The 12449-nt window shown below is 38.1% G+C and overlaps 1 protein-coding gene across 1 annotated transcript in view; it reads right to left on the reverse strand.

The window, feature by feature from the left end:
- Positions 1 to 3455: 3455 nt before the first annotated feature.
- Positions 3456 to 12449, reverse strand: part of CUBN (cubilin) — a 148444-nt gene continuing 139450 nt past the window's right edge. Inside the window, exons 60-67 of the mRNA XM_074865188.1 lie at positions 10551 to 10756; positions 9525 to 9687; positions 8838 to 9046; positions 8048 to 8195; positions 7750 to 7931; positions 6254 to 6419; positions 4171 to 4406; positions 3456 to 3771 (exon numbers count right to left, since the gene is read on the reverse strand). Coding sequence (XP_074721289.1) covers positions 3664 to 3771; positions 4171 to 4406; positions 6254 to 6419; positions 7750 to 7931; positions 8048 to 8195; positions 8838 to 9046; positions 9525 to 9687; positions 10551 to 10756 — 1418 coding nt within the window. The 3' untranslated portion in view covers positions 3456 to 3663. The remainder of the gene's footprint in view (positions 3772 to 4170; positions 4407 to 6253; positions 6420 to 7749; positions 7932 to 8047; positions 8196 to 8837; positions 9047 to 9524; positions 9688 to 10550; positions 10757 to 12449) is intronic.

Raw genomic sequence — 12449 nt, forward strand, 5'->3', positions numbered from 1 at the left:
ATTCATATATAAGTGTCTCTTAAAAATATACCTTTATATAAGAATAAATACGTAGAGTAACATGCAGAAGAAGATTTACAAGTAAGTTAAAATCATGCAGGAAGTGAAAACAGGCACATTAATTATCTGTGCTTTGTCATTGACAGGGGGGAGGTTGTTTGTAGTCATGCAGGTATTATAATACGGACATGCAGCATTCACAACTATGACATTATCTATGAAAGAGACAGCAATGTGCACAGACATAAAAGCAAAGACATTCATGGCAGTATTGTGAGATGAAGCCATAAATCTTATTAAACACGGATTTTGTCTTTTGAATTGTACCCTGCAAAAAACACATAGAAGTTTCATAGAATAATTATTTTTAAATTATCTGTTTAGTTGCTCCTGTTTGCTTTTGCTGTGCATTCATTTTAAAACACGCATTTTAAATGACTCCTTACCTTCCAAGGCAGAAACATGCCTTAGCACCAGCTCTCTCCTCTAAGGACCTCCACTTTAATACTTCTGCAGTCGTATTTCTGTTGTGGTTCCTCACAGAAAATGTTAATAACCCGCTGAGGACAGCAGTGGGTTACTTTGTTCCTGTTTTTTTAAAGAATGGGTTTGATAATTTACTCTAATTTTAGACTTTGACTATTTTTGGCGAGCGTCAGTTGGGCTAGATCAATTGAACCTTGTACCAGCAGCTTCATTCAACAGTCTTCATGAGCACAAATTCTCTGCTGGACTTTCATTTTTCTCTGAAGAACCTCATGAATTTTACTCATTTGTAAATAAAATTATGCATAGGCATGGAGTGTTTGTAACATTTAAGGATGCACCGACCATTAGTTATTGTTAGATTAAAAAAAAAAATCTTACAAATTTCTCTTCCTCCCTTTCATAGTGCTCTTTAGTCTGTTCTTCTGCAGAAGTTCAATGATTCCATACTATTTGTTTGACATTGTGACAGCAAGTCATGCCAAGAGCAAGTATTTATCGTATCAAAAAATGTTCAAAAACATTTAATCTTCTTTAAAGTCAAACATGCTTTTTCTCTTAGTGAAATCAATCATATTTCAGCAAACTCATCAGTTTAACTGCAGTTCCCCTCTAGAGTTTAAGGCCAAAGGTCGTGTCACCAGAATGGCCTCATGTACATCACAGGTCACCAGATGGCATCTACGGATTATTCACTAAATCAACAGCAGGCCAGCCTCAGCGCGGTGAGCATGGGGGACGGGGGTGTCCTCGGGGAACTCAACTTTGTGTCCATAAACTGTATGATGTGTGGCTGATACCAGTCGCAAAAGGCACTAATGAAGTTCATTCATTAAAACCATGTACAGGTTTCTATTGTTTATCAGTTTATGCTCTGGCATACTCCTGACAAGTCCAAGGTTTAATCTGAGAACTCATGATCTGTCAGGCTGTGATCCACTTTTAACGTGAGACATGAATGTACCACAGAGCACTACCTGCAGCGGCAGGGAGCTGTCTGGGGGAGACGTGCCCTTCCCTTTCACCTGTGGCTTCCAGCTGAGCTGTGTTCCAGGCTGGTGAAATGCAGAAAGTGACAACATTCTTGCCAAGCCTATATTCACCTAAAATCTATGCTTCCATGACCAGACACCTAGCACCAAGAGACAGCAGCCAGATCTTGAGGGGATTCTCTGCCTTGCATCAACTGCACCAAATCCATGGTGATTCATAGGAAGGTCAAAACCACAAAGGACACACACAAAGCCCTGCAATGCAGCCATTCACAAGGAAGAAATAAAGTCCTCCTGATCTCTGCAGGCAAACAGCTGAAGCCATGCTTGATTGTACTTGCAGTGTCTTACACACTGCTATCTTTACAACTTACTGTGTAGCTTTATCTCCAAGCAGTTCAGATGTTTGTTTTCTTTACTGCTTGCTATCCCCTTTATGGGGTTTTTAATAAACGCTATGGACAAAGATTGCATCATCCCTTGACTGCAAATATGAAATCAGTTTGGTGTGGACTCTCAGCAGAAGTTTTCTGGGCCACTAATCTGAAAAAGTTTAATTTGACTACATGGTCTTTTATGTCTTCCCTTATTAGAGGAACTTTCTGTTCTGCCAGCATCTCGGTAGGACAGAGGTGTCTCCTAGTTTGATCCAAATACAGATATTTCTCCTTCTTCCATGTTATACTTTAGCACGTCAGCAGGAGTATCACCTGTACACAGGCTAGGTTTTTCTTGGTCCTTGGACAATCATAAAATGCTGTATTACATCTAATTCTGTTGGCCAGTGGGTGTTCACAGATTTCTCTAATTCTAATTTACTACCAGATTATTTTAAGTTGTATTTTATAGCTTGCCATCTACCTTTTTGCCCTTTTTGTCTGTTTTGTGTTTTCTACATTTTAGTTTAACCACAATGGCTTCTTAGCCACTATAAAGCTTTGTATGTTTGTGGAATGATGGCTTTTTTGGCATTCACTGGGATATCTTCAAAGAGTTCCTAGATTTGGTTAGAACTGCCATTAACACTTTATCGTAATTTCATAATTAATTAGTGCAACAGTCACGTTAAGGAATTACTTTTGCTGTGAGTGACTCTTTGTAACAGTTATAAAGTGAGAGTTCTGATGAGGCTCTTGTTCCTTTGCTGCAGTGTGAATTCCTCTTGCCTGTCCATCACAGGTGACAGCCAGGAAATGAATTGGTCATTCATTCTGGGTTGTGACAAAAAATGTTTCATAGTGGGAATCAGTGTCCTCTGTATAACGTTTTTTATGTATGATGTGTGTTAGCCTGGGGAAGGGAAAAACTAATTCTAGTCAAAGGTCAATTAATATTTTTATGTCTGCCCTATTCTGAAATTGTATCTGTTTTATTACTGTCTAGGAAGTTGCTTACAAGTTCACTAGGAAGGTGACATAGTTACTAAAAGTCTCACAAGTTTTTTATATTCAGTTGTAAAATAGACTTTGAAGCTTGAAGATATAACTCAATAAATATAATCACAGATATTTGTGTATATCGAACATAGGGCTCTGATCCTGATATTACTTCTTAATGCGTTTAAGATTTAGTACCACAGCACGTCCTTACTGTGTTAAACTTCCGTGAATGCCTGAGTACTTATTCAGCCGGGTTCTTATACCCAATGCACAGTGTTACAGAAAGTTCTCCAGCAAAGTCATCTGTGTAAGTGGTTGTAGGTCAGGGGCCATTTTTTAGCAATTTCTGATTCTATTCTAATTTGAATAAAACTGTAGCTGATGTTTTCAAAGATGCTTGGGACAAAACCACATAACTATAGAACTAATTAAAGACAACTTCATATCTTGGGTCCTCTTATCAATTTCATGCTGGATATTTTGTGTTTAAGTTCTATCCTGGCAAATTCACTTTTTATAGTATTAAATGTAAAACTGAAATTATGTAGAAGAATATACAAAATATGTTTCAAAAACTAGCAAAAACTCATTCTCCCAGTTGGGTAGATAATAGTTTATTTTCAGTACAATGGGAGATCACATTTTTTTTGACAGAACTCTTAAATTCATAACAGCTACACTTAAAGTAATTTTGAAAAGGCCTTACTTCAGCTGCAGTTATCATAACCAGATTTCAAACTCACTTTATGATCTGAAGTCTCTTCAGTAGAGCAAGGAATGGTAATATATTTCTCATAAACAGTGTTCTAGCTCATCCAGCTTAACTGGAATCCCGACGGTAAAGTCACATACTCAGCATGAAATTTTATATAGACTTGATGAGATGTAGCTGTAAATGGAGCGATGTTTGTATCCTAAAATTCAAGACAAGAAAAATGAAAAGCTTTATAGAACAACAAGATCCTTTGGAAAAGCCAGTCAGAAAGTTAAAACTGAGGCACAAATTGGATTATAGATTGGAAGTGACCTCAGGTCGGTGCTAGATACTGCTGTTGCATTTCTCCCTCAGGGTATTACAAATATTTAAATCACAAATACAACTAAATACAGCGCAAAATAGCTTGATGCCTCCCACTAGATGTCACTGTAAGGTCTTCGTTGGAAGGCTTCTGAGGCGCCACACACACCCTATGCCTTCGCTCCCACTGATCTGTGTGGGATTCATACCAGAATTGGGGAAACAGTCTTGAATATGAAACAGTAAAGATTCATTTTAACCACTTACAGGGTCACAGACAGTAGGCAATACATACCATCCCACAGTACGGCCCAGCCGGGGGATAGCTGGCATCTGGCCCGTTGTAAAGGATCAGATAGTTGCTACTGCAATCCCCTGGGTCATCGATGCTGATGAAATCAAAGTTCACTGTGACAATTCGTCCCTTGGGCACACTAATGGCCCACTCGCAATCAGTGTTGTTGTGGTAAGTTGCCGGGTAGCTGGGACTAGTAAATGAGCCAGTGCTGCCGTATAATGTTCCTCCGCATCCTGGAAACGGACACTGTTAATTAGCTTAGAAGGCTTAGTTTCACAAGATACTACACGATGTAGTACATTAGCACAGTATTAGTAGTAGCACTGAAAAACAGAGACGCAGGGAGCTGGGACAATGAATGTGGATAAGAGCATTATTTCAGTAAGAGGCAAAACTGAGGCTGTAGCTTCAGCAGCCTGAGAAGAATATGCAATGGGCATTAGACCATCACTGGGTATTAAAAATCAAAACTCCCAAAGCTCTTCGAAACCAAAGTCTTAAGTCTGTGCCTTGGTCAGTTCAGTTCCCAACTACTCAACCAGAGACAAATTCTCTTTGGCTGTTCTTTGAATGAAAAGTAATGAATCCTCATCTGATAGAAAAATACAGAGAACAACTCAGAGAAAATAGTCATATTAAGTAAACCAAAGGCTATTTATACCAACATTCAATCTCCAGCAGTGGGCAGAAGCAGATGCCATGGGAGAAATGCAAGTTTATTGAGTAAGAGTAAGCATGTGCAGATCATGCCCCAGATTACTTTCACAGTCTCCAAGAATTTTCAGCTCACAGCTTCCAGAGATAGCATCTTTGTATTTGATAGTCTTTATCAGGTGTCTTCCATGAACTTGTTCAGGTAGCCTTTGAATCCACATAAATTTGTAACATCCTATGGGAAGGAGCTCCACAGTTTAACTGCATACTGTGTGAAGAACTGGTTTGTTTGGTTTGTTTTGAACCTACCACCTCCTGGCTTTATCTGATGGCCTCCAGTTCTTCTATGGGAAGTCAATGAACAGTCGATCACTATTTATCATCCACTGTCACTCAGTTTTATAGACATCAGTAGTTTCTTAACCAGATTTAAAAGTCTCAGCATATCTCATACAGAAGCCAATTTTATGTTGAGCCCTTAGTTATACTGGATTCTTTACAACAGGAGGAGACCAGAACTGTGCACATCATTCAATTTGTGTGTGAAACATGGATTTATACAGTGGCTGACTATTTGTTCTCTCTTACTTTCCCAACAATTCCTACCATTGTGCTAGCCTACTTGACTATTAGTGAGCAGTGAGCTCTTGTTTTCATGGAACCATTTTTACCCCCTAGATCTTGTTGCAGAGTACTAAAAGACAACTCAGAGCCCATATTTTTGTAAGTAAAGTTAGGACTGTCTTTTTTTGCCCATATTCTTCATCAACACTTTCCTACACTGAACTTTATCTGCCTTTTCATCACCAAGCCACTCAATACTGTAAGGTTATTCTGCAGTGCTTTTCATGTGGCCATGAGCTTTCCTACCTCCAGTAACTTAGTGTCATGAACAAACTATTACCCAGCTATTCACTGCCATTTCATAAGCCATTTATGAATGTGTTTATGATACAGTCACTACACAGCATTATAGTTAGGTTATTTTCTTGGGGCAAATTTCAGTTCTCTTCCAGTTTAGCAGTGCCTAGGTCCTAGGGCATATCACAACTGGACTATTAACGGAGTAGGCTGAGTCACCACCCCCACCACTCTGTAGATCCCAAGATAGATGTTCCTGCTATTTTCTGACCTCTCAGTGAACGATGTGGATCTTCATCTTAATTGAACTACATCCTCTTGAGGTTGCTAAAGTCAACATTAGAAAGAGGGAATGGCTTCCATCACATAAAAAGGATCTCGCCCCAGTGGTCTTGAGGAACAGTCACTTCTCTCCAGTGACTGAATAGGGTGGACTATGGGTGCTTGGGAAGGTCTTAAGTGTTGATGATGCAGGGCCCAAACTGAGCAGGTTGAATTCCACATTTCTGTATTTTCCCTCTATGTACAATTGCTAAGTGGAATTACTTTGTAATTACAGCCTTACCACTTGACGATGAAGTCCAAGTAATTTCATATCCATCATGAGCCCCTGAAAAATCACTCTTGAAACGAAGATAGACAACGTGATTTTTGGGGAAGATGGGACTGGGCACAGTGTTTCCACAGAACCTGCCAAGTAGTGGTGACTGCACATCACTCCCATTTCTGACCTTCAAGGGACACAGAAAACATTGGCAACAATAAATCCCTATGCCAGTTATACACCAGTACAATTATGCAGGGATATAAGCACAGCACAAACTATGTAGTGACTTGCATGAAAAATTGTCATTTTAATACTGTTATTTTTCCTATTATATATTTTTGTATAGAAGGAAAAAGAGACCATTAACCAGTCTGTCTGAGTTTTGTAAGTAATTGCACAGAACAAATATCATCAGAAACAGGTAGCTAAACTTTATGGTGCGATACATCTCCTGACTGAAAAAATTACTTGACTAGTAGCTAAGATGTGCTTTTGCAATTCAGGCCCATGTTTTACTTTTAATAAGAAATGTTAATATTCCAGAAGACAAGATTAATTCTTTACCCTGCAGACCACTCTTTTCCCTGGTCACATTGAGACACAGATCATATTACATAGCTCAGATTTAATCTGATTTTTTTCTGAGCTCCAATAATGCTGGTGCTCAGATCCATTTCTTGAGACAGTAAAGAGGATATGAAAGGAAAACTAAATAATGATTCTGCCACAGACATCTGATTTTTGTCATCTGACCAGTGAACAGGGAAACCTTCAACAAGTGTGAAAGGACAGAGTGAGGATTGTGTCGGAGGATATGCTTTTTATTAACACAAAGTACCTTTGCAAGTATCCTACACTTGTTACTAGAGCTCCTTTTCTTTTTTTAAAATGAAAAAAAGTTTTTTTAGAAAAAAAATTCTTTTTAAGAAGAATATCAAGCAGATGAAATCTACTGCTGTAATGAAAGCACTCAGATTTATGGCTTTCTGTTCATGCACAGATGTTAATATCAGATGAAAACTGTCCTGGCTTGCTCTGTTAACTGGGTAACATCAACAAGAGCTAGGTAAAGATGAGTTAGCCAATAATCACAGAATCACAGAATCATCTAGGTTGGAAAGGACCTTGAAGATCATCTAGTCCAACCATTAACCTAGCACTGACAGTTCCCAACTACACCATATCCCTCAGTGCTATGTCAACCCGACTCTTAAACACCTTCAGGGATGGGGACTCCACCACCTCCCTGGGCAGCCCATTCCAATGCCTAACAACCCGTTCTGTAAAGAAATGCTTCCTAATATCTAGTCTAAATGAAACTATTCAGTGATTTTGGACTTATTATAGTGTGTACTGTTTAACCTCTTACTATAACATCTGAGTACCTTTCACCATAAAACTGTAGCAATAAATTAGTTCATAATGTCAGTTCAGCTCAGACTTGATCAAAGCTTATCCTTTGAATTCATTAGATTTTGACACAGGCCCACAAAATACGTATGCTTGCTTGATACCTCTAGGAAATCACGTGAACACTGGATGCTGTCTTCCAAACTGAAAGCATGGAAAAAAAGAGAAATTGTGTGATTCAGGGGAGCTCGTAGAATGATGGAACAGTCCATATTATTAGGGTGACGACCAGGCCAGCCAGGGCTCTTCAGGTAACCAAATGGCTGGTTATACTCCCTGCTGCAACCTTGAGACAGAAAAGCAGAGACATGAAAGCATTTCAGATATCTGTATTGGTTTTCACTGTATGGAATAAACAAAGAGAATGGTAGGTAGATTTTTAAGACATTTCTTCAAGCTTACCTGTAGCTTGATAGGTAAATCTGACTCCATTATTAATCATATATTCATCTGATTTGAAAGTCACGATGGCAGTGCGATCATAAGAATAAAATTCAGGGACTGGAAAAGTTTCAGTGCCACAGAATCTATGGACTGATCCTTGGCTGTGCTGGAATTCGATACATGTCACAAGTTACTTAATGATATAATTCGGTTTTCTACTTACTGAAATTGAGGTGAATAAATCTCTCAACACTTTCTATACCAGTTATGCAATCACATTTTAAAGTTCTCATGGAAATCACTTAATAATGTCAGAACATTTTATGTTCAATTATTATGTGAAACAAATCAAATGTAACAGGTATTTTCATGCCAAAATAAGAAACAATGAAAAAAGGTTTAGAATAATATAATACAAGGGACATAAATAGGGTTTTTTTCTGGTGATTTTCACAAACACTCTTCTTGGCATGAATATTCATTTTTATTATGGCTCTTGGATGGGAGGAAGTATAATCAGTTTACGAAAACTTGCTGTTGGGCAGTATTTTCTGGGTGTTAAGTTTGGCAGCTCTGTGAAAAATTGTGTAACACCAGGTCTAATTCAATGTGAGTACAGTGTGCTTCCATGAGGTTTGTGTACCAGTTAACACATCTTAAGTGGGGCACAGTGTGTAATGCTTTGGATGTGCCCCTCACACAGAATCATTAATTAATCTACTAGCAAATGGTGGGTTTCTCCTCTCTTTGTAAAGAGTAGAGGGAGCTGAATGTGAATAGGGAATAGTATCAACTGTAAATTTCTTACTGTTGGTGAATCCTGGAGCTCTAGGTAGTTCTGAGAGCAGTCCTGGCTGGAATGGAGGTGGAAGGCCTCTACCACCACCCTGACTTGCTGTTGCGGAGGGGCATCAATGACCCAAGTACAGAGAGTAAATGGTGGATATTCATTTGGAAAGTTAGGAGATGTTGCAGTCAGGGATGTAGAAGTTGCATTATATATTCCTCCACACAGTCCTGTGTAAAATAGTAATAAATGAATCATAGAGTGAAAACCTTTCCAACTGGGGAAAAATATTTATTGAGGAAAACTACACTGGACAATATACTTTTGTATTTACCTGTGAGTCTCTAGAATAAAAAAAAAAATAAGTAAAACATATGCTAGTGCTGTGGCAATGTATGTCAAAAAACTCAAATAAATGTTTGTTCCCTATAATATCAGTGTATTTGTTAACAATCTGTGAGTGCTCCTGTTTTGCACTCCAGACTGACAGCCACCCCACAATTGCATTGGGGTCTAGCAGTGCTGCTTTTAACTTGCTTATAGATGCTGTGCTAAGGACTGTCTTTGTTCCTTCCTGAGCGCTATATCTAGAACAAATTTTGATAATTCAGATGAATGAAGATTTTGATGATTTTGATTATTCAAATATTTATTTCCACCAAAGAACCACAACAATATATGTATGCATACATATATACATCTACTTACGATCCACTGTGGCATAGGTAACATTGAAACCCTCCCTTTCCACAGAATTGTCTGTGATAAATTTCAGTGTCAAGGAATTATGTGTAGAAAGAAAAGGAGCTGGCACTGTAGATCCACAGAATGTGCCAACTAAATTGGCATTTTCATTATCTCCATCATAAAGCTGAAAGAAGAAAAGTATATAAGCTACTAACAGTTTAGGCACAACAAACAAATAAACAGAAATAAAATTCTCTGATCCCTCCTGCCATTACAATTTCTTTTACTTGAAAGCACAGTAGGTGCTCTTGTGGTCTAACAGGATGTTCTTGATGACTATAATTATTCACTGCCATATTAACTAATTCTGTTGGACAGTATAAATCTCATTATGGATCATTCTGGTCCCATCTCAGCAAATCTATCAAAAATTTATTCTATTTTTGTTTGGCATTCTGATTTCTTTTTTATATGTAATCTCAAAGCGCTTTTCAACAAGAAGGGTTGATTTTATTCACCAAAATCTAGAATTAATTACTAGTTTCATTGAGCACCTCTAATGCTCAGCAGGATCTATAACACTCCTTGGTGGATCTTGTTCAGCAGCATTCTGCTGTCCTACGTTTTTTATGCTCATCTTCAAGAAAATATCTTTCACAGGTGAGCACTGAGCATCAAGACTTATTTATTCAAAATTTTATAAATTAAAGTCCTTTCAAGCAATTGTGTATGATAATGAATCTGCAAGTTTACTTTCAAAGTGCTTGAGTTTTGTTTTGTTTCTATTCTGTGAAATAAATACTCATTTATATAGGCAGTCTAAGACCAGAAGCATGTCCCCATAACAATGTTAAAACTCTTACTGGTTTCTCAAAAGGCAGATGTCATTTGGAGTAGTAATCTAACCCAACAAAAAAATTTTAATTCTATCAAGCAATTTAATTTCTTCATAAGACCATTTTCTATGACTTAAGTTTTAGCCTCATGGAGAGAATATTGGATTGTGTATCACTGATATTTCTTTGTGAAATTACGCAGCTATCTTACCTTGACATAATCATATCGGCAAGTCTGAGCAGACTGTGCTTCAAGTGCGAATGAAGTGAAGGTGAGGTTGATCAGTTTGTTTACAGGTGCAGTTATGATCCATACACAGTCCAGATTTTTCTCATATCTTCTGGTCACACTGGAGACTGGAGAGCCAAAGCTGTAAGCTGAATTTGTCAAGTAACCACCACAGCCATTCCGAGGTCCTATTGAAAAAGCAGAAGCTTTTTAAACTAAATTCCTGGCATTTATTTAATCTTCAACTCTTCAATGTCAAGCCAGCATCTTTTTTGTGTGCTACAGAATTTTACTGTCCTGTCTCACCAGGACTATCTGAATGATTAAACAGCTTTCAACACAGTGTTAGATATGAATCACAGTTAGATTTGGTAGAGTGAATTAAGAATGGTTCATTTCTTCTGTTGAATATAAAATCAGTATCCACTTTGACAGTGTAGCAACAGATTTTTTTAAAGGGACTGTAAGAAGACAAGAGGACAGAAATTAAATAGAAAAGTGGTTAGAAGGCCTTTTAATGTAAATTCTTACCTGCTAGTAAGAATATTTGGACAGTAGGGGGCACTGGGTTGTTGACTTTGAAAATCTGGTTAAGAATTGAGTTGCTTATTTTGGCAGTCAACCTCATTCGGGGTGGGATTGAATTTGGTAGCCTGACACTGGGACCCAGACTCATTTTGAGGAACCTAAATAAAATGGACTTACTTCTGGAAGCGTTTTGCTTGGTGGGAACTTAGAACCCTTCTGAAAAGCCAGCTGCTTTTCATTTGTATCCCACAGACAGAGCTAAATCCCTTACTGTACTTACTCACTCTGAAAATTTGAACCCTATAATGTTTTCAGTCACATTGAAAGAAATTACTTTTGGAGAAGAGTAGTTATTAGAAGAATCAGAACCCTTTTATTGCCTCTAATTACAAACAAGCAAAAAACACAGACTATCTGAAAGGATTTTTTTTTTACTTCTCTTTTTTTTTCGTAGTTTGATTTCCAGAGGTTGGACTGGGCTAGTAAATCTGATCGATTTATTTACTTTATGCTTCCTTCCTCAGTCTCTGTGGGGTCTCTTGGACACTTATTTAACTCAGGAATTCAAATAAAGTATGGTTCATAATCTTGCTTTTGAGTCTGAGAAAGAGTTTATGTAAACTGCACGGAGCAAAGTGGTAACTGCAAGCAGCCTGTGTCTCCCACAGTGAATCCTTTTAGGAGAATTAGATAACAAACGAAGCTACAGCTGTGGCTAAGCAACATGAGCGGAGTTTCAGAATTTCATCCGCGTGTGTAAAATATGCCTGCCTGGCTGGCATACAGTGACTTAACCTTGACATGCTCATATATTTCCAGTCATATAAAACTGCACCATACTTCAGCTACAGTATTACAAAAGATCACTCTGATGAAAAATCAGCCTCCAAGTATCAGGATTGCATCAGTAACCCAGGGTTGGAGAGAGCCCCATCTTGCAAGACTGTAGTGGTTAAACCAGTGACTAAGGCTAAATGTCATCCTGCTCTACTAACCAAAGCCAGAAAAACCCCACCCTAAAAAAGAAGTTTGCTTAAAACCAAAATCTTAATAACATGAGATTTAAGCTTTTGCTATAGCTAAAAATGAACAGAAGAAATATTACAACGTGAAAAAGTCAGGAATTAATAGATTCTAGTCCAGTTTTGTGGGCTGTTAATGAAGTCAGAAACTTGGAAAAGTGTTAACGTTCATTCCAATGCCACCGCAGAAGCTGAGAACAACAGTGGGGGAAACACGAACAATAAATCACGTTCTTACAAATAGTCTAGAAAGGAGGAAAATGTCAGATGGGAGGGTGCCTGGTCTCTAAGAGTGCAGTTTCTCTACATTTTTCTCTGGGTTCACCCTTCT

This window comes from Strix uralensis, chromosome 1 (assembly GCF_047716275.1).
Source record: "Strix uralensis isolate ZFMK-TIS-50842 chromosome 1, bStrUra1, whole genome shotgun sequence".
Classification (NCBI taxonomy): Eukaryota; Metazoa; Chordata; class Aves; order Strigiformes; family Strigidae; genus Strix; species Strix uralensis.